Consider the following 23367-nt stretch of genomic DNA (forward strand, 5'->3'; position numbering starts at 1 on the left):
TGCTGTAATATAAAATCTACATAAAACTTACGCCTCTACGAATATCTTCCATACTGACATAATTTTTATATCTAGCTTCATCTGCCGCGCTGAAAATGAAATAATGTGATTGTAAGAAAACAAGACTTATTGGAGTGTAATTTTTAAAGCCATGAAAAATCATTTCTAAAGTAGCCTTCAATCACGGTACCTAGTAGCAACTGCAAATAATTCTGGACCAGCTACGCCTTTACCGAGTGAAAATATACTTTCGCTGCTGCTGCTATTACTATTACATTGCGTTCCATTCGGTGAATGTCTATAATCCCGATTCCTATAGTAATCGCCACCACTTGCTAACGATAACGAACTTCCAGAATAATTACTGTATTGACTACCACTGATGTTACTTCCTAAAAATAAGTACAATACGGGTTATGTAGTTATAAGTATCGTAGATAGCAAAGCCAACAATATACGTTTATACCTATACTTTCACTTAAGCCTGAGCCAATGATGCCATAATTTCCTCCATGAGCGTATTTACGATAATTTATATCACGGTGATCTACATTCCTCGCTATTTCGTAATGTCGATTACCCCACGCAGATTGATTACTATGAACTAAAAAATACTTAATTAAGATAAAAGTGTGAACCTTGATTCAAAAATTTTTGAAATTTAATTTATTGATAAAAGTACCTGTGCGAACATGCCTTGTACGTTCATCATTTTCTCTTCTAGAAAGAAATGCGATTACATTTTGTATGTCTGAGTCTGATGGAAGGTTTGATGCAATACCTTCTGGGTTCACTAGATAAGAAATACTTTAATAAATTTTATCGCGTAATGATTACAAGTTACAAAGAATCTTTGATATCGCTGGGTTAAATTTTGACTTACTATTTTCCATTTCATCGGCAGTAGGGATATCAATAAAGGAAGTGGCTTCAAACCATCCACCAGGAACGTCTTCTACCTCTTCTGTAGCCTATGTACGTTGAAAAGAAAAATTCATAATTTACTTTAAATCAGAATAATCGTCTAGTGTAAGAAATATCTATATTTACAATTCACATGTCTCTCAAGTTAACTAATTATTACACACACCACGTATTCATGATCAGGTCCATAAGCATCATAGTCGTCTCCGTCACTGATCGATTCTAAAGGCATGATATTATTACTTGATTGAAAACTTAATGAATTATCCTTAGATGAATTAATTTCTGGCTTTGATTTCCAAGTGTTAGGCGAACCGTGAATCGAGTGACTTCTTCGACCTTTCAATTGAAAGTTACAGGAGTCAAAATATTATAAACTTAACCCTTAATGGATCACTTCGTATTGCCATAAAGACGATATCTTGATCTGCAATATGAATGGATGAAATTAAAAGAGTACAATACCTGGTTGGTATGATTCATCCCTATTCCATTGCGTTCGATTATTAGGGAAAGAATTTCTTTTGGCTTGATCATCTTCCATTGCGGCTGCAAAGGCATCACTCTCCAGAATTGTAGGAGATTCGATCGTTGGCAAAGGATCTCTCGATGTTTTTAACATACCGCTACCTTTACTTTTAGATTTTTTACTAGAGAAAAGCTTAAAAGGTTTACGCTTTTGCTTATCAGATTTGTAGTGCGTCGGTGTTATCATTGAGGGTGGAGATTCCAATCGTTTTTGAAGAGTGACATACGGTAGCTGTTGAGACCTAGTGGAATATATAAAGATATCAGTTAGACCCGGTAAGACTTTACCAGTCAAAGTACAGAAATTATGACTCATAACAATAGTATATATTTTATGCATAATCTATATTTTAGCTTACCGGCCGGCAATAAAATCTTTGATATTGAAAAAAGCAATGTACGTTGCATCTACCACACCAAAGTGATCACAAGGGTCTATATCACGACATAAAAGGCCAAACGTAGCAGAATCTTCAACAAGCCACCTAGTGTTCCAATCAAGTAAGGCATATCGTATTTAAGCGATTGACAGTGTTAAATATTTTTACAGACTGATAACAATACAATTGTGAAATTATACCATGATGAAGGAACAGCAACAATGAGGTTATCCCCGTTCGCCATTATCTGAGCTGGATGAGTATCTTTAGAATCACTACTCTGCTTGACCATAACCTTATTAGGAGAATTTTATGCTCATATAAGTGCAATACAAGAAAATATAGATTACTGATATCATATGAAAGACTGGGATAATTTTTATGGTGATCCAGTTATTAATGTAGTCTGCGTGTAGAAAGGCAAGAAACATACCAGATTAGACTTCCCAAAAACTAGTTGGACAGCAATTTTAGACGAATAATTAGCGACGGAGCGAGAAATCTGATGCAATACGCTGATAGCAAGATCCTTTTGTAGATCAGCTGATATATGTAATCGGTTATGATAGGTTGTGGCCGATATCAATTTCATTACGGCTTTCTATATAAATAAAAATAGAGTCTAGTACTCCCACTCTTACTTTTATAGTTATATATTTACAATCTTAGGAAATATTGGTAAAAGATGTTAACGTGTACGAATGTAAAATACAAACCAATTTAGTATCAACATTTTCTTGCACATTATCAGTATCGGCTCTGTAATTCTCGCTAGTAGAAAGTTTCTCACCTACATATAAGTATGATCATACACTGTGAATAGCTAGTGCAAATTCGACTAGTTCTAAATAATGATAGTAATGATGTCTTGCAGTAAAGCTATGTATATATATAACATATATATATATATGTAAGATAAAAAAGATTAATATTTTTATGGTTGCACAAAACAGCAATAATTCGGTCATAAAGTACATTACTCCAAGTAAGTGCAAACCTATTTTTATAGCAATCTGAGGTATATCACGGTTGATTTGCTCCATGACATCTTGTATTGTCATGGTACTGCTATATTCACAAGGTTTCCGGGCCTCATAGGAGCTACAACAATCCTATTCAAAATCAAAGAAACGACTTTCAATATAATGTGCTACCTTTGAAAAGATTGTTCGACACAATTGTAATATTCAATCACATACAACCTTAAGAGCATCACGTAATCCATCAGGGTTTAAATGGAAAGCTGCTACAACTTCATAGTTATCGTTAAAAGAGTCAAGTCTTTGTCGATATAGCTGCGAATAGTTGTTAAAATTGATTGTAAGTCTGACTATTGTTAGAATGTTGTCCTTTATCCTCAACGTACAACATGCAGTAAGACATGTATTTGCAATTATTTATTCACGAAATAATAACAGTAACATCTATCCATGTACGCGTTGTAATAATAGTATTATATTTCAATATACCTTGAGTAAGTTATCTAATTTTTGACTCAATTCCTCGCTCTTCTCCGCAGTTAATTCTCCTCCGCTTAATCCTCCGGATAAGTACTCCAGATCGTTGATGTTTAATCCATATCCGTTGCGCAAGTTGCTAGTTAGCTACAATATACATTTTAAAAATACTCTTTATTATAATGTGAGATTACTCTTGCTACTATTTTACTATATTGCGTACAGTATAGCAACTAGTCGTGAGAAAGTAGATAGCTAGTGATATCGCAATATTGAACTGGTCCTACGATAAAAATTTTAAAGACGATGAGAGGCTGATTTCACCTTAATGACGTTAAACCATTCCTTGGTAGCATCTTTTACAGCAGTTGATAGAACGCTACTTCTAATAATTTCCCCAACCGAATCATGATTATCTAACGCTTTGTGGGCTTTGGCAGTAGTCTGAAATGCTTTTGACTCGATATCGATTAATGAGAGGAAAGCTGCTCCAAGTTTCTATCGGGGATCAATCAACATAAAAGCGATATGAATGGCAATCAATACAATGAATTAGTTGGTCATCTATAATCGCATCAAATAATTGAAGAAGTTAATGTTATTCTAACTTGAACACGGTATTCTAGCATACTACTCATAATGCTAGCCAATTTATTATCTTCCATAGCAAATTCCTTGGAGGCTGACTGTAGTTTCACTTGGGTCATTTGATATCGATTGGATCCATCACCACTATTTTCGCATTTCTGTAATTTTTCACGATAATTTTCATACGTTTCAAAGCTCTTTTTATGTGCATCAATTGCTTTCTTAGCTGTTGGGAAAAGGGAATTAAATTGATCTACTGTAGCAACAACATTTTGTGATAGTCTGACAACACATTTGTCAACGACTTCTTTAATTTCATTCATTGTGTTGGTATGTTTAAAAGTAGCTTCCCATAATGGTGTTTCTTTAAAAACTGACGTAAAAGCTTCGGCTAGGAGTAGTCCAGCGTTGCTCATCTTTGTTAATATTTGCGAATAAGAAGTTAATGCTTGCTGTAAATTTAATACATCACCCTCTAAATTCTCGACTTGAGCTAGTAGTCCACTATGGTAGTCTAATTTACCCATGCTTTTAGTACGTCGCTTTATTGAAGCCATGAATTTCCCTTTACACCTTTTCAACCGATTGAACTATCGATAATAATAATAATATATGAGAATAAATGCTGAGATCGAAAACGTTTGCCCGGTCACAGTACCGTACTGGACTGGACATACAGTACAGTAATAGTACTGTACTGTACTGTGCTGTATTACTGATTACAGGCTCGTAGCATAGTGTACAGTACAGTACATGTACTGTAATTGTAGGAATTTGCGTCGAGTACTGTACTGTACAGTACAATACAGCGGTACTGAGTACGGAACGGAATGAGAGTGCGCAGTTACTTACAGACGACATCCAGGACTGTACTGTACTGCCATCCAGCAAACTTGAATTCGTCGGGAACTTCTAGAAGCTACAGTACTGTACAGTACTGTACACTATACACTGTACTGTAGGTAAACTTCCCATGACCTCCACGGACTTCGGAGTCAAGGGTGGATCCGAAATACGGTACAGTAGGAAACTTACGTATGAGGATAGAGTTAAGCTGCAAAAACAATTTCTCTCTATTTCATCTTTGGCTCAAGCGAATATCCATTTCCGAATCGTGCTATCGCGGTAGGAGTTCAATTAATGAATTCAATTCAAGGCAGACTTACTCAAATAATAACAGAGGTAAATGCAGATAAGATTAATCTTTTCCTGTTATGCGATCATGGTCATACAGGATACTGCAGTGGACTGCAATAATAAATTAAAAATACTGTACTTGGACAGTGCTCTACTTGCCAGTGCAATCAAGTTTGGGAAGCAGAAAGGAATTTATTACGCGTAATTTACGCCTGCTTCTGCTGATGAAAACTTAATTGAAGGACGCCTATGAGACACCAGCTACAACGAGTTACGCACGATGAGCCTTCGTTTGCAATCATTGCAATACAGTACACGTAAAAGCAAGATAACCTGTAGCGAGTGCGTGCTAGCTCATTCGCTGCATAGACATAATTCACTATTCCCATATCCTACTTCATGCAATTATACAGAATACGAGTATATGCCATCGAATACGTCTCTACATATTAAGACTGCATTAGATTGCCACCAGATACACTTACTGTAGAGTACTTGAAAACTGTAAAATTTCTTAAATTAAAAGAACTCATACTGTCTTTAAGATAGTACTGAAGTTAATAACGAACATTCGTTTTCGTAACCATCTGCTAGATGTCCGTAAAATAGGACTCTATGCTTATATGCGAGTATTCTTCCATTACGATTGTCCTCACATGAGACTGTCACCTATCAATGTTATGTATAGTTATGTGCGGATAGTAAGATAAGCGTATGCTCTTTTTTTCTATTTCAGATCTCCTCCGCTACACTGATTAATCAGAACATTTTCATTTATTACAATAATCAACTTTAAAGACATGGCACAATCTTACAGTTTTGATACTCTACGTGTAAATCAGCCATCTGAGTTTGTCTTCCATGTGCAGTTAAACAGACCACAGAAACGGAATGCTGTAAACAGACAGTTGAGACGGTACATGATCTATGATACGTACTTTGATATGCTTTAGATTATACCATATATGAAATCCACGACTAATTTAATCAATCCTATACAGCGGTACGGTTTAATGTCATTTTTTCTCTTTAGGGACTTGAAAAGCTGCTTTGACCAATTAGCTACTGATCCTAATTGCAGAGCAGTCGTAATTTCAGGAGCGGGCAAAATGTTTACTTCAGGTACTACATGTAGTCATATACAATTAAGTATTGCACAGTAATAATACTGGTAAAACCGAATATGTATTAAATTTCTTATGCCCAGTAACTATATGCTATAATAGTGGATCGATAGAAGTTGTGAATAGAATATTAAATTGACCATTGCACTAATTAATCTTGCAGGTATTGACCTTGCCGATCTTAACGTCTTGCCTGATCGTAACCTTGATGCTGCTAGGATGGGTTTAAGACTTCATCAGAATATCAAGGATTTTCAAGATGTTTTTACGGCTATGGAGAAGGTACCACTTCAATACTATAATCTAAGCGTTTTAACATGCACCATATAAGAATATATGCTAGTATGATACGTTTCATGTGGGTGTCAGAGTACTTAATATTAAGAGAGCTCAATTGCACTAGACCAAAAGAGTTTTATTATGCTTGAATGATCTTATTGCCTTTGACGGTTTTGATTGTAAATAACATTGCAACAGTGTCCAAAACCTATAATTGCTGCAGTACATGGTGCCTGTGTTGGCGCTGGTAAGACGGAGATATGAGTTTGTTTAGCTACCTCTTGCAAAATAAGGATAATTATGCACTAAATCTAGTCATTTCCATGCTTAATAATATTTATTGCTCAGGGTTTAATAAACGCGGCTCTACTTATCTTCACTTTATAGGGATTGATTTAATTTCTAGTTGCGATATCCGACTTTGTAGTAAAGATACTTATTTCTCTGTTAAGGTAAGATTGATAATTCCCGTAGACTATATCGATTATTATTATTTACAGTCAATAGATTTATTTGTACGCGTGTAACAGTTCTAAAGCATAAGTTCTATAATCTTTCAGACGTTACCTAGATTTATCGTAGTTCTATGCAGGATACAAAAAAATTACAATATAACCGAAATGATTAATGAATGCTCTTATACTTCAATGCACGTATTTACTTGTGCATATTCCTATAACAGGAAGTCGATGTTGGGCTTGCGGCCGATGTAGGAACTTTACAACGCCTCCCCAAAATTATCGGAAACAATAGGTAAGTTATGTTTGCAATTTTAAATGTCGGTGAATTTTTTATGTGCGATGTGATTAATTTTGTATTGTCAATTAAATACTGCAGTATAGTTCGAGAATTAGCGTTTACGGCTCGAAATTTTTCATCTGATGAAGCAAAGGATATCGGCCTTGTTAGGTAGAACGCTTTATCCCCGTATTGTATAAAATTGTAATCTTATCTTAGTGTTACCCATAAGTAATGGCATATAATACGGTAAATAATAATGCTTTAGGTGCTTGTTTTAATGAGTAGCCAGCTTCATGCCGATAAATGAAGGGACTTGCTCGTTGGTTGTATATTAATGATTTTTTTCTTTTATACATAATAACTGTAGCAATGTGCATGCCGATAATAATACGGTCCTCCAAGCAGCGTTAAAGATGGCTTCATTGATTGCCGCTAAAAGTCCAATAGCTGTTCTATCCTCGAAAGTTAGCCTTAACTATTCTCGGGATCACACAGTAGATGAAGGTTTAGAGCACATTGTAAGGAGATACACCTACACGCTTGGCTGATTTGAAATTTTTCAGCTGATTAATTATTTATCTAATGCATTCCTGTTGAAAATAGGCAGCGTGGAACATGTGTATGTTACAATCGGAAGACATGGGGAAAATTTTTAAGTCTTTTCAGACAAAGGCGCGACCTGTATTCAGTAAATTGTAGATTGTACTGCTCTGCTCTTTACGCTGGTTTTCGGATAGTAATAACAGGAAATCGTACCTTGGAGAATCTGTATAACTATCCGATTACATTATTATCATCATACGGTAATATTGTTCAACCTTTGCTGCATTTACCGCATATTGGGCGATAGCCTTAGCAAAATTAATGAATGACCTGCTTTATGTATATATAAAGTAGTAGGGTAGTTTGCGTAGTTAACAATTGCATCATTATTTGTAGTACATCCAGTAAGAAATGCATAACCAAGTTATATAAGCTTTAAAAACATTATGTTACGAAGGAAGATATTATAATACGAATAGACCATATAATTTGTTATAAATGAACTTACTAATTAAATTTGTACTTTGCCAAAAACTGTCGTTAATTCATATTTTAATTGCAAACACTTCCTTACGTTTAATAAAGTCTTTCCTATTGCTAGCTCATTCAGTCAAAGATACTGTAAAATATGATTAATCAGACATTTTTATCGTCAATACTTACTTTATTGATCTGATATACCTACGTACGAAACATAATGCAGGTGTCCATACGGTGAAGATCATCCAATATCGTGTTAATGATTGCTTTCCTGCATTAACCATTTAGTGGCTCCCTATATCATAAGATATATCGATACGCTATTTACATACTTGGCCGCTACAGAACGCAATAACTGCATCACATTAATTAAATAGATATTGATTGTGTGCGGATTTTCTGTAGGGAGACCTATAATAGATTGCTTATTTGTCGCAAGTTCAATACGTTGGTCATTACTAATTTTTTAGTAGCCCACTTAAAACAGTATTGTAAGGTACTGTGTTTCTCTTTTCACTTCTGCATTGGCACCAACAATTGGAGATGATATTGTGTGCTTGCTTAGTTTCTTAAATTGATTTATTTCATTGGAAGTACAGTACTAGAGATTTTTTTTCATTGCATATTACTTTCGTATAATAACTCACTGGTTTCACCGAGTTTTGCACCTTTCAATTTCTTTCAAGAGCTCTAATTTAACTTGGATAGGCACCAATATTGATGAAAGCCTGTTTACTACCACAGTGTTTCGTCAAGACTTGGTTCGTGTGTTTACTACATGAACGTCATTCTCGACAGACTGACAGACATCGCTACGGATGACACGATGGACCTGATTTATCCGCGAAAATTAAAAAATACACGATTTGACCTGATATCTGCAACGGTCTGTGTAGATTGTATTCTACCGTCGGACTTGTTCAAATTATAAAGGAAAAGTATAAATCGTTGAGTAGTCTTTGATACAGTATCGTACCAAATGCAAAATCTCCAGTCGAAACCCCACAAGTTGCCTTTACCGGTGTACAGTACAGTACTGTACTGTAGTCTACAGTATACAGTACAGTAGCAAAGTGGCTTCGATAAGCCGCATACGAGTACCAGTACCAGTACCAGTTGACTACCGACGCAGTCAAATCATGCGCGACTCAAGCCAAAACGGTTGATCAATTGTCAAGCGTCAGCCCGTGTCGAATTCGTCGCAGCTACCTCAGAATAGCCTAAATAATCCTATTCCGAATCGCTGCTCATCCAGTCATTGAAATTGCTCATCTTGGCTATTTTTGTAAAGTGAAGATTAGAAAAGGTAATATATCGGCTATGGATGTAATTATTTATTGGATTCAATGTATTGACAGCTAGTACTAGCTTGCAATGGAGTCGTCATTGGAGAGATGAACAGTAAATCATTGAGATGATTCGACAATGACCATTATTCAAAGTTGAACTTTTCTTGAGCAAATGGAATACGGATGATAGCCCCTGTTGTCGCGCTAATAATTACAGAATAGACAGTAACATACATTGACTGTGAATGAGATGTGTAGAGTAGTTAAATAGTTTGATCAACGAGGCCATTTCCTGACAAGATATCATCCATTGGTCCAAACAAACTACAGCCACCGAAACGTATTCTCGTCATAGGTAGAACCTAATCGGATCATTTAGTACTGCAAAAGTCGAATAGATTACTTAGTAAAATTTTGTGGTTAATTGGTATTTTTCGAGCATCTTTTCATGTTGAAATTGAGTATAGTAGAGATACTTCACTACTAGGATATTGGGAAAATTGGTCATCTTTCAATAGATAGCCAGCGCGATTCCTGCGTATTCTTAGAATAACTTTTGCTGTGCGTTCAATGCATAAAATGGGTCATTAGATCACAGTCATCCAATTTAGATAATGAATGTCGTTCATTTGTTTGCCGTTTACTTCGTTGGCCTGAATATCTCACATAATGATTGCGATTTGTGTATTTTAGATATACGAGGTAAAGCTAGCCAAGTTGCGAATACGCGTTCATACTTGTAACAACTCAAACTACTTGCACACGTTTACGTATCTTTATGGGTGATAAATGATATTTATAGTCAGTAATCTTTAGCCATTTGAGATACTCAAGAACGATGAAATAGATGAATACAAAGCGACGCAAATTATAGAATAAACTACGTAATATGCAGATACAATATCCGCCAAAATCGTGTTTATGAGTTAAATATTTTGGCATTTGAGATACTCAAGAACGATGGAACAGATGAATACAAAGCGACACAAATTGTAGAATAAACTACGTAATATGCAGACACAATATCCGCCAAAATCGTGTTTATGAGTTAAATGTTTTGGTTAAATTGTAGTAGGTGGTGGGATTTATTATGTCTCCTCAACATCGTCTTGAAGAATATTGTTTATGCTATATACTCTGTACTCAGTTATTCCAATGATTATAATTGTCTACCAACTGTAAGTAAAGCAGCAATACATCTTGCAGAATATTAAACGCTATAAATATTGAGAGATTCCCCTTTGGATAATATCTACAGCTGTAACACATAAAATTAGCCTATATTGTGTAAAACTGCATATTATTCCATCAACGCGTTGACTGCGAGGTAACTACTGGCTTGAATCCAAGTGCTATATCAGCGATGCCGTAGCAACAATTCCTACATCTTATGCGCCTTTGTGCATGGTGATAAAGTGCCATATTTTATTTCGCTGTTAGAGCAATACTATTTGCACAGTAATGTACAACGTTAAATCCTAATCATGAAATACCAATAATTTCAAATATCACTATCACACTCTTTACAATTTATGACAGTAGATTAATAAAAGGATTACGAATGATAACTTTTATCAATTTTTCTTTATACCCCGAATTTAGATGTACCTATACAGTCTAACTTTGCAAAAATCATCATGTATAACATGTGCTGTTCACGGTAATTTTTCTGGTACCAAACAACAAGAAATTATTGCAGCGAAAGGTAAAGTGTTGGAATTACTTCGGCCAGATGCAAATAGCGGTAAAGTTCACTCGATAACGACATTAGAAGTATTTGGAGAAATTCGTTGTCTTGCTCCTTTTCGCTTAACTGGTGGAAGCAAAGGTCAGATGTCTTGTTTGATTAAGTTAAATGCTTGTGTGTTTTACCTTCCTAAGAAATTTTTAAATTTTACTTTAATAACTCACACCTGAAATACTTAAGCTAACGCTAGTAGTACTGTTACTTTAAATGTTACATATATTTTTAATTACGATCAAATCCTGCTTTTAGATTATGTGGTGATTGGTAGCGATTCTGGCCGTATTACTATCTTAGAGTATATTCCATCTAAGAACACTTTCGAAAAGGTAATTGATAATAAATGGTATTATCTATAGACTAGCTAAAAGACTTAAAATATAATGCTTAAGATGATTGTTGATGAATCACCTAACTATAGATTCATCAAGAGACATTTGGTAAAAGTGGTTGTAGACGAATTGTTCCTGGTCAATATCTAGCAGTCGATCCAAAAGGAAGAGCCGTAATGATAGGTAAGAATAAAGTATAGTATCGTTAGCTTGTGGAACCTCGTATTAAACTTAGATTATATTCAGTATAGAACTGATTATTATTTTAGTTGTGAATATACAGTACTACTTTCGCACTTAGAAAATCCAAATTACTCCTTCTCAATTTTTTGATCATTCCAATTTTATCACTTTAGGTGCAATGGAGAAGCAAAAACTTGTTTACATTTTAAACCGTGATACATCTGCCCGATTAACCATTTCGTCGCCGCTTGAAGCTCATAAATCTCATACTGTAGTATTTAGTGTTGTCGGTATTGACGTTGGATTTGAAAATCCGGTGTTTGCTTGTCTTGAAGTCGACTACGAGGTACGGTTTAAAAAAAATTTAATAAGTTCAATAGAACTTATTGACCATTTCATTTCTTCTCAAATTTTAAAGCTTCATCATAATGAATGTAATCATTTTTCGTAGGAGGCTGATAATGATCCAACAGGAGAGGCTGCTTTGACAACCAGACAGGTTAATCAATGACTTTGTAATGGAATTATTACACTATAGAAGTTGCTAAGTGTAGCATATATTTACAGATGCTTACATATTACGAATTGGATCTTGGTTTAAATCATGTTGTTCGAAAATTCACGGAGACATTACAAGATTTTAGCAATATGCTGATTCCAGGTAAAAGGAAATGCTAGCGTCATTAATGTTTAAATTATTCTTCGAATATTTCTGACTGCGCTTGATAGTAGTTTACATATTACGAACTGATACTAAGCTTTGATAAGGTGCACAGAATAAATTGTAATTGATGTTATTCTCCTAACAGTACCTGGGGGTAATGACGGACCAAGTGGTATTTTAGTTTGTTCAGAAAATTTTATTACTTATAAGAATTTTGGTGATCAACCTGATATTCGGATGCCAATTCCCCGCCGCAGGGTAAAATTTGCATTTCTTTTTGCTGTTGGTGGCTCGTTTAACGTTACCTGTAAATTTATATAATATTCAATATAATAATACTTTGGCACTTAATTTTAGTACGACTTATCCGACCCTGATCGTGGTATACTATTTGTTTGTTATGCCGGTCATAAGACAAAGGTAATATAGACTAATTAGCTAAGGAATACTTGAAGGAGAGTTATACCATTAAGAAACCCTCTTTGATTTGAATTGTTCTGTAGCTATTCCACTACTGTGAAGAGTTCTGATTAATTCGGTATTGTCATGGTCATAAATTTTATAATCTTGATTTTTTGCAGTCTCTATTTTTTTTCTTCATTCAAAATGAGCAAGGCGATATTTTTAAACTTACTTTGACGGTTGAAGATGATATGGTTAGTATAATGCTTACACTGATAGCAACGTAACCGTTTTTCGTGGTGATTTAAATACTAAATAAAACATTACGATTTTTATTCCAGGTATCATCTATTAAACTAAAATATTTTGACACTATACCTGTTGCGTCATCGATGATTGTTCTTAAAACTGGTTTCTTATTTGCTTCATCGGAATTCGGCAATCAGTAGGTGTTTCAGTTTAAACTTTCGATTTAGATGTGCTCACAACCGTAACAGATGCATTTCTTCCGTCTGATCTTTTTGTAGCCATTTATATCAAATTGCTCATCTTGGAGATAACGATGAGGAAACAGAATTCTCTAGTACTATGCTTCTTGACGAAGGTGAAACATTTTACTATTCTTTGCGACCACTTAAGAACTTGGTTGAAGTTGATGAAGTTGATAGTCTTTGCCCTATAACTGGGTGCCAGGTAAATGCACACGAACTGAAAATTTGATTTAATAATCCAGCATAGATTTCTTTTAATTTAATACCAATTAAATCTTCTATGTTTAATATCAATACTACGATTTTTTGAAAGGTTGCTGATTTAGCTAATGAAGATACCCCACAACTGTATGTATCCTGTGGCAGAGGTCCAAACTCGACTTTAAGGATTTTGCGGCATGGATTGGAGGTTAAATTTTTATCTAGTAGTCACTACTTTGTTAAAATATCTCTCATGCCCTACAAATTCCAAATCCTTCCATAAATTCGATAGGTAACCGAAATGGCTGTTTCTGAGCTTCCCGGTAATCCTAATGGTGTATGGACAGTGAAAACAAGTGCTTCCGGTAATAGGACGTTTATTTTTTTCTAAAGTTTATTATTATTATACTCTATAGCAAGCTTGTTCAACTTCTTTTTCTTATTATCTCCACTTACTTTAGCGGAATACGACGCCTATATTGTAGTTTCTTTTGTAAATGCTACCTTAGTACTGTCTATTGGCGAAAGTGTAGAGGAAGTCTCTGATAGCGGATTTTTAGGAACGACACCAACGTTACATTGCTGCCAAATTGGAGATGATGCTTTATTACAAGTAGGTTATGTCGTATTCCTTGATATTATCCCTAATACTTGGATACTGAATGTGTATCTATGTTACCAAGGTTTATGCCAATGGCATTCGTCATGTAAGAGCTGACAAACGTGTAAATGAATGGAAGGCCCCTGGAAAGAAAATAATATCAAAGTGTGCCGTGAATAATCGTCAGGTATGCTATAAAGATATCCTTCAAACTAAGATACTTTGATGGTTCCTGCATTAAATTTAATTACAATACATTGATTAAATTTACTATTGCACACGTACTGTAGGTCGCAATTGCTTTAACTGGCGGGGAACTGGTTTACTTTGAGATGGATTTGGTAATAAGATATAAATTGGCGATTTCGTGATTATTTTTCCGTTAACGTTAAACTTATAGCTTACATACATTCGTCAATGTTGAACAAGAGTTATGTGTTGATGAGACCATTTCATGTTAATGATAGTCTGGTCAGTTAAATGAATATACCGAAAGAAGAGAATTTTCTAGTGAAGTTATTTGCATGAGTATTGGTTCGGTTCCAGTCGGAGAAAAAAGATGTCGATTTTTGGCGGTTGGATTAGCGGATCATACAGTTAGGATGATTTCGTTAGATCCTTCGGTATGTAAAGATTTTTCGTTGTAGCTGCATTATTTGATTACTTTTTGCTATCCCTAAGACCATCCGAATGGTTTAAGAATCAGTTAATGTTTCTTGTTAAATAGGATTGTCTTCAGCCTATGAGTATGCAAGCTTTACCAACTGTGCCGGAGTCTTTATGCATAGTAGCAATGGGAAGCGGTGACTCTTCAGAAAGTGAGCAAGGCGTTCTTTCAACATATTATTTAAATATCGGTTTACAGGTAAGTCGCAAAATTTAGTTGCTGCTAAAAACATGCATCTTCGCGCGTAACAGCGGTACTAAATGACTATATTTATTTGATAGAACGGTGTACTTCTTAGGAGCGTTCTAGACAGCGTTACTGGAGACATGTCGGATACGCGCACAAGGTCAGCTATAAATCATAATTTCTGTTCTTGGTGTGTTTTATAGCTACCAATGTAACATTTTAATCTAATACTCGATAGGTATTTGGGGTCGCGACCTGTAAGACTGTTTAAAGTTAAAATTCAAAACTCTGAAGCGGTAAGAAATGCTCATTTTACGAGTTTGAATCGTTTTCATGAAAACATATCTTTGTATTATTGCTATAGGTACTATATATTTATTTCTTCCATTTTATAGGTACTTGCCATTTCAAGCCGGTCGTGGTTAGGTTATATGTTTCAGTCGGTATCCCGTCTAACCCCTCTATCTTATGACGCGCTTGACTATGCGTCTGGATTTTCATCCGACCAGTGCCCAGAGGGTGTCGTATCGATAGCTGGAGATACCCTAAGGTATGTTTCATTTTGTCTGGTTCTCTATCTAATATAGTATGATACTTGTGATTTTAATCCTTTTTAACTATCTACTTAGGATTTTAGCGCTAGAAAAACTAGGAGCTGTTTTCAATCAAATGACAATCAACTTGAAATTAACCCCTCGAAGATTTGCTATAGATCAGCAGAATAGCAACTTGGTTGTTGTTGGATCTGATCATTTATGTTTTACGGATAGCACGAAGTCCGAAAGAAAACAGCAAATGGCAAAAGTACAAATTTTACATTTACATAGTAAAGTAATATGCTAAAAAATCATTTACTCTTTTTTATTGTATAACCTGCTAGGAAATTATTGAGAGCGCCGGTGACGAGGAAGCGGAATTAGCTAAAGAAGTTGCAGAATCATTTATGAATGAAGTTTTACCAGCTACGGAATTTGGTGAGCCTAAAGCTGGCAATGGCCAGTGGGCCTCTTGTATTCAATTACTTGCACCAGATCAGGTAAGGATGACATGTTAAGAAATCAATTTATTTGCTTATTTGATTTTGCTAATTATTTTGATTCTCAATTTGTAATGGGTTAGAAAACAATTTTGCAGTCTCTTGAACTTGATCAAGATGAAGCTGCTTTGAGGTTCGTATATCACGTAATACACGGATGCGACATGCTATGAACTAGCAGCTGTGGTATATACTATATATATATACAATATGAGGACATGGGCGAAAACATTATAAGCGTTGTCCTTATTTGATATTGCAGAAACGATTACGCGTATGACAGATTGATTATCTTAATTTCAGTGTGGCTATTTGTCGCTTCGCTTACAAGCCTGATGAAACCTTCGTCGTGGTAGGTGTTGCAAAAGAACTTAATTTAAATCCTAGCAGCTCGTCCGGAGGATTGATGAACACTTACCGAATGGCTAATGGACAGTTAGAATTAGTCCACAAGGTAATTCCTATAAAGCACTACAATCTATGAATCGAGTACTTAGCCTAAATCACGAAAGTACAACTGCCATTAACAAGATGTTTGCAACTTTAGACTGTAGTCGAAGAAGTACCACGAGCCATGGCAGCTTTTCAGGTATTGCTTCTTGAATTTTATGTAAGATGAAATTTTTACTTATCTATGGTAAACTGACTTTATGTGAATAGGGACGCTTACTTGTCGGTACTGGTAGAATTTTAAGAGTTTATGACCTTGGCCGAAAGAAGTTATTAAGGAAGTGTGAAAATAAGGTTAGTTATGTCTAGTGGTAATAGTATTACAAGCCAATTTTATAGTTTAATTTAAATTGAAACTAAAATTATATTGGTTCAAAATACTAGAATTTTCCGTATCGAATCGTGACTATAAGTAGTATGGGTAGTCGAGTTATTGTTGGCGACGTTCAGGAGTCAGTGCACTTTGTTAAGTATAGAGCGAAAGAAAACCGCCTTGTTGTATTCGCTGATGACGTCAGTCCTAGGTATTGTCAACTAAAATTCAATTATGTATTAAGGAGTCCACAGGATAAAGTTTCTGTTTATCAATAGATATGTTACCGCTACATGTTTCCTCGATTATGACACAATTGCTGTTGGGGATAAATTCGGAAGTATCGCTATATTGCGGTTGTCTGATGATATTAATGATGAGATTGAGGAAGACCCAACAGGTGCGAAGGCATTCTGGGATCGTGGGCTACTAAATGGCGCATCGCAAAAGGTATTACAGGATATTTCTATATTCGATATGTGATTGGAACAGTTTTAAAGGACATGATAATAGCAGCGATGATGGAAGCAGCTTTGAAGTGCCATCGCAAATAGTTACTAGACTGTGTATTGGATTTATTATTTTTGTAATTAAAGTGATATATTATCAGCTTCTATTACTATGCTATCATACTACAGTATAGTATTATCAGGTACCTATGATTTGTTCAGGCGTTAGTTTAATCTTAGTCAGCTCTGTAATGGACAGTTACACATACAGTCGCGATACGCATCTTATGTCGGCCCTGTTTTGACACGCTGGTTGTATTAACGTTAATTTTAAATGCAGCATTTAATACTTCATATAAACTGCTTAGGCTAATCTGGAAGCATCATTTTACATTGGCGAAACTGTAATGTCATTACAAAAGACTACGATAATACCGGGAGGATCTGAATCTTTGATTTACACTACACTTTCTGGAAGTATAGGTGTTCTGTTACCATTTACTTCTCGAGAGGTATTACAAGTTTTTATAGCCATGCAATCCATACCTATTGAGAGGCATGAACTGATGCGAATAATGTTTTTGTAGGAGGTTGACTTTTTCCAGCATCTAGAAATGCATTTACGCTCGGAAAATGCTCCAATTTGTGGTAGAGATCATTTAGCTTACCGATCTTATTATTTCCCTGCAAAGGTAAGGCTCCGATTCATTCTTTATCATATATTACTTTAATTACAATCAGATGTTGTTCTTGACGATAAAGATATTGACTCTAAATTCTGTTAGAATGTCATTGATGGTGACATGTGCGAACAATTTAATGCTTTGGATGGATCTAAGCGACGAACTTTAGCGATGGAGCTTGATCGGACACCCCCTGAGGTAGGCATAATTTTCAATGTAATTAAATAACAAGTTGTATTAAAGTAGGTATGTCTGTGACCTGTGATATAATCATTGCATTAATAGATATCTAAGAAGTTGGAGGATATGCGAACCCGTTACGCGTTTTAGTAGCCGAAATAGATTTCTAACACTTTTGATAGTTATCTAAGAGATATCACTTTTCTCGTTACATGAGTCTGTGTAACACCCTGAAATGTAATTAGTTACTTTAACTTATATTAAATTAGATATATATTAATACATTGGCCTCTTCAATGTTACGATATGTTTTAAACCCTATCAATTCCTGAATGGATTCAACGGCATTTTATCAATTTTGTACTATATTTTGTGTAAGTTATGAAACCTGCTGTACGTATGTTCCTTTAAAGTTGCCTAATATAGCTTGTAATGTATTCTTGCTATGTGTTTGTTAGATAAGATTATTTCCTGTTGCAAGGTAATAAACATTTTGCAGTTGTAGCTTCTTGGGGTAACAGTACCGAATTTGCATAGATATCGCAATATCATTGGTCAACTTTTATTTATTAGATCCAATGATGTAAGAAATACATTTTGTCCATAATATCGGTATTAAAAACAGACTGTAAAAGTAACCAGAGATATGATCAGAAAAATATTCTTAAAGATAGGGAAAACTATAGTTCTTGTGTATATAGCCAGAATTCAGAAATATATAAAGAGATGCAATTGTTAGTTACCATTACCATTTCACAAAAGATGAAACTGGAGAGTGGGTAGTGATTTTGCATTATAGTAATCGTCGGCATGCTAATGCAAGTAATCAAATTCGATCCAATGAGAAGCGATAATAGGGGTTAATTACGTACCATTTAAATTATTTATAGTTTATAACACATTACTCTGAAATTTAATTACCACCTGTTGACAGCTGTACATACAAGTCGAATTCTAATAGCTTCCGATAAGATAAATTTGCTAACGATGAGTTTAGGATCGTTTACTCGCACGATTACAAATTGGAGATAGCGCGTTAATTTATTTTGCAGTTACATAGAACGGATGCTACATATATCTTCACTAAATCACTTGTGCATGTAAAGAGGAATAGAAGCATAGTATTGGCTGTTTAAAATAATGGATTGAAATATCATCTATGTTATTGTAGTTATTAGTGACTACATCTAGCTATTTTGTAGTCTGGTTGCTAGAGTCTTTACAATTCTTGCACGACATTATTGGCTCTCCAACTCCTGCACAATCAGTCCCAAAACATTGACAACAACCATTATCGAACCAGCGAAGCTTGGACGCGCCGTAGTTATAGCATTGTTCCTTGCAATGTTTAACGGGGATGCAGGTATCAATATTGATAACTTTGCAGGTATCATCGCTGACTGAAAGAAAGATGAACCTAACATTAGTATTTTTATAGACATTTGTACAATCCACGGCATACATTCTCTCTAAAAGGCAATGCTATAAATTTCTATGATAATAGTCATGATTTATAACTTATATCAAATTGATGAACGATAACATATTAGAATATGATCAGGAAGGCCATTACAAGTCTTGATGGCAAGTGCATACAGTACAATAACCTGATATTAAGCAAAATATTGAAAATTTTTATAGACGTAACCTATTGCTGTGCTTTATCATAGCTCCTTTTGCTTTATATCTTAAAAGTATGGCAAAGATAAACTTTGCTTGCATTTTAAAGTTAATAGAATGAGTTAAATTTTGTTGTAGTTTTATGTAGAAGATTTTTAATTGTGAGACATTAATTAAACACCGAGCAATTAATGGAGCCGTTCCTATAAGTAACACCATCAATTTCGATCTTTGAAAATTTAAAATGTCCGTGAAATTAAAACCTAGCGTATATCTACTGCACACGCATACGCGTATGTTATACACAAGTAAATTATCAGATGATTTAGCATGGAGCTTGAACTTGGAAGGTAGGTAAACTTATAAATTAAGTCGTATTCACTTGAGAAAACATATGAAGCAAATATACATTTCATTTGCTACGTAAAATAACGCACGATTCAATCCGAAGTATTAGCACGATGTTATACTGTATACTAACGCTAATTAGACAGCTAGCCTATACAAGGGACTCAATATCGTTCGTTTTGTGTATAACGTCATACATATAGCATTGCTTTATAATATAATATTGGGAATAGAGGTAGAATAACGCAACGCGGTGGTTGGTCTTTTACTTTTGAAGCATTTTTTTGGTCAATTCAGGAATGATTGATTGAATCGAAAATGTAAGATTGACTGTCGTAAATTATATATTACTCTCGGCATTTAGTTTAGCTGTAGCAGTAATCCGGAAAAATTTATTAAGTATATTGGTGACTACATAGAATAATTTAACGACTAACTACTGATCGAGTCATACGAGTTTAGGGTATACTGTACTACTTAATTTTCATTATTATCGATATTGGTACTATTTTAGCCACTGAATCACGTATAATTTTGTTAAATATAGATGTATGGTACTGTTACCGTCCAAGTACAAAATCCTATACGTCTTTAGTGGCGGCAAAAGAACAGACTGGATTAATAACATGATCATTATACACAATTCCACAGTAAACGTTTTAGCGAATGCATGACATATTTATTTCTGTGCTGAGATGTAAAGAAACCATATTTAGATTACCCAAAGTGTAGTACACATAGTAATTAATAAGGAAAGATCTTTCCATATTCTAAACGATGGATTTCTCAATAATAGCTAAGTAGAATTGTTGCCTATCATCTTAGAAGGATATTATTGCACGATGGGGCAAGTCGATAAATTAATCTTTTAATATCATCAAATGCAGATATATTTCTAATGATTTCATTTAACATAAGCCGAAATCATCTTTTTAAACTGTTTAAAAGAGGTGAAGATGTTTGATGATGTCTGAATTGATCTCAGGTCAATGTTTTCTTACTGTTTTAATACGATCTAGAAATTTATTACAATTATAAAATTAAAATATTTTTTATAGCCTTTTTTTATTATTTTGAGTGCCATCAAGTTATTAACTAATGAAATATCTGCCTCGCAGACATCATAAAAATGTTAGCAATATCGAAATATGACTGAATTAATGTCATCAAGAGTTGTTAATTTTAGCTACCCTAATGGACTAGTATCATTTCTACTTTTGATCAATGCGCTTATACTTTATCGTGATCAAAATGCTTACCGGATGATGTCTTGATAACTGAGATCGTGGTATCTTTAGGACCTTTTCCTAAAGATGTAAATGCGTTAAATAATCCTTCAACTGGCTTTTCGAGTGAGACTATGGTATGATTAACCTCTTTTCGGTTGGCAACGGATTGAGAAATAAACTGACAAATGCTTAAACATCCACAGCAGGGAAAAGCCAAGTGATTTAAACAATCAATACAATCTGTTAAATTTTTATTTTGACTGCCTACAGCTGTAGCTGCAGTAGGAAGAGGAGTGTCAATAACAGTCGTATTCATGATGATTTGTTGATCAAATAGGCATAAATGCATTAGTTGACAGGCAAGAACTCTTGATGCGCATAATTGCCTGTTACAATCTTGAACGTCTTCGCTTTCCGTTTGAGAATTTTCTCCTGTATCTTTATTCTGTTGCGCGAAGACATCCATGATAGCTAGCAGCATGATAAGAATGATTACGATAGTCCTCATTATTTCTTACTCACTCTCGCTCTAACTCTTTCTTAACCACTCATATAATTCGCTCTTCTACTAAAAGTAGTAGCGTATATCCGGTTTACAAAGATCCTAATCAATAAAACTGAAGGATTTGTAGCGCCAATTAGCGACTTTTCTAAGCTGAAGCACGTCGGTTAGCACAGGTATCTTACTTAATGACTGATTAAGTGGATTATCGGAAAAATGCAAATACAACATTGTAACACTTATAAAGCACAGCATTGTGTCAGTATGACAGCTAATATGTTGTGTCTGAAGTATCCAAACTTATACCGACATTATAATGGCGTTGTTAAAATTTCTTTTGCGAGAGGACAATCAAATTTGAAGAACATCTCTACGGGATAGAAGTGAAACAATGTTCATGCATTAACAAATTTATGACGTCAATCAATCCTACATTAATGATCACTAGATTGGGTACGCTAATCTTGTCTATCCCCTGTAACTGCTTCTATTATCGATAGTAATGCAATTTTATAAGTTAATCATTCTCTAGTGAAGAGAATGCCTTGATTAGATTTATAGTGTGATAAAAGTTGATCCGTGCAGTAAAGATCAATCTGTCTTGTTTCGATATAAGTTGACTAAAGTTAAACTCGTCTTCAATTCTGTTACTATTGTACAGTATAATTATATATCTACGATAGCTCTAGAATTCAATGAGCAATAACGATAGAGAATAAAGGTAGCAGTAATACGAGTTTATTCAACAACTAGTTGAAATATGTATGTACATCCTACAAATTTTAGGGAATGTCATTTGTTAGGATCATCATCTGAATTAAGACAGTTTAACGTTGTCTTTTACTCCAGTATCGTGATTATATCATAGCGAATTAAACGTTCAATAGAACTTATGTATTACACCGTGTTAGATAGGCAGATAATTACAGAAGGGTGTCGTAGGAAATTGACTGATTTCTATAGCAATGGAATATCCTTGAAGAATAATTTCCTCGTTCATCATTAAACATATCCGTGTGATGGTTACGTTATACATTACATTATCATGGTTCATATACAGTACTACATGCTATTTTATCTGATAGATTTACAATAGATTCTAGAATAAAAAAGTAGTATGGTTAATTGGTATATCATGGGCCACTTACTAATAAAAATAGAAGATAAATATATAGTGTAGTTAGCAATCCCTCTCTGAATGAAGAAATGTATAATATTAAAAAAAAGGACTTGGCTAATAAAAATTTAAAGTTGACCCGGACGTGATTCGAACACGCAGCCTTCTGATCTGGAGTCAGACGCGCTACCGTTGCGCCACCAGGCCACCTATTGGATAAAGCTGCTTTTGTATGTATATATAGATATACTTGATTAAAGTTGGGGTGTAGGGATCATCGGCGAGTCGGATTCCTTTTATCTGAATCAAAGCGATGCAGTGTACAGTACATAGCATTCCCTGTGACTTTGTATCCTTGCCTACTTTGTCTTCATGTTGTGTTTGTGATGCCCAAAAAAGACCACGTTCCAGTCAAAGGGGATTAGTACGTATAGGGATTAGGTTTACAGTGTACACTAGACTGAGTAGTTTATGATTTCTCAGTCAACTCTTCACTGTT

General features: G+C 34.8%; 4 protein-coding genes across 4 annotated transcripts; 2 read left to right on the top strand and 2 right to left on the bottom strand.

Annotated features, from left to right (window-relative positions):
• Positions 1–16: 16 nt before the first annotated feature.
• TRIADDRAFT_52600 (uncharacterized protein) lies at positions 17–4404 on the bottom strand (the record flags this gene model as incomplete). The annotated part of the gene is made up of 16 exons (XM_002108978.1): positions 17–89; positions 191–392; positions 467–604; positions 683–793; positions 884–971; positions 1091–1263; positions 1390–1694; positions 1812–1937; positions 2033–2127; positions 2266–2433; positions 2549–2622; positions 2830–2944; positions 3032–3127; positions 3302–3436; positions 3614–3787; positions 3898–4404. The coding sequence occupies 16 exons, from the start codon at positions 4402–4404 to the stop codon at positions 17–19; spliced, it is 2580 nt and encodes an 859-aa protein (XP_002109014.1).
• A 1410-nt stretch (positions 4405–5814) lies between these two features.
• On the top strand, positions 5815–7857 carry TRIADDRAFT_19479 (uncharacterized protein; the record flags this gene model as incomplete). The annotated part of the gene is made up of 9 exons (XM_002108246.1): positions 5815–5930; positions 6048–6145; positions 6302–6420; positions 6616–6664; positions 6805–6869; positions 7100–7170; positions 7255–7326; positions 7526–7676; positions 7762–7857. The coding sequence occupies 9 exons, from the start codon at positions 5815–5817 to the stop codon at positions 7855–7857; spliced, it is 837 nt and encodes a 278-aa protein (XP_002108282.1).
• A 3215-nt stretch (positions 7858–11072) lies between these two features.
• On the top strand, positions 11073–18202 carry TRIADDRAFT_49802 (uncharacterized protein; the record flags this gene model as incomplete). The annotated part of the gene is made up of 33 exons (XM_002108247.1): positions 11073–11298; positions 11467–11543; positions 11636–11729; positions 11903–12075; positions 12181–12228; positions 12297–12390; positions 12539–12651; positions 12751–12813; positions 12975–13049; positions 13137–13240; positions 13323–13488; positions 13600–13695; positions 13780–13852; positions 13949–14100; positions 14171–14275; positions 14379–14429; positions 14556–14711; positions 14816–14953; positions 15037–15101; positions 15180–15237; positions 15337–15491; positions 15571–15745; positions 15822–15977; positions 16076–16110; positions 16281–16431; positions 16525–16566; positions 16638–16721; positions 16812–16951; positions 17019–17190; positions 17558–17701; positions 17777–17881; positions 17975–18070; positions 18158–18202. The coding sequence occupies 33 exons, from the start codon at positions 11073–11075 to the stop codon at positions 18200–18202; spliced, it is 3627 nt and encodes a 1208-aa protein (XP_002108283.1).
• A 3048-nt stretch (positions 18203–21250) lies between these two features.
• On the bottom strand, positions 21251–21715 carry TRIADDRAFT_52602 (uncharacterized protein; the record flags this gene model as incomplete). The annotated part of the gene is made up of 1 exon (XM_002108979.1): positions 21251–21715. The coding sequence occupies one exon, from the start codon at positions 21713–21715 to the stop codon at positions 21251–21253; it is 465 nt and encodes a 154-aa protein (XP_002109015.1).
• Between the last annotated feature and the right edge of the window lie 1652 nt (positions 21716–23367).

This window comes from Trichoplax adhaerens, genomic scaffold (genome assembly GCF_000150275.1).
Source record: "Trichoplax adhaerens TRIADscaffold_1 genomic scaffold, whole genome shotgun sequence".
NCBI lineage: Eukaryota > Metazoa > Placozoa > Uniplacotomia > Trichoplacea > Trichoplacidae > Trichoplax > Trichoplax adhaerens.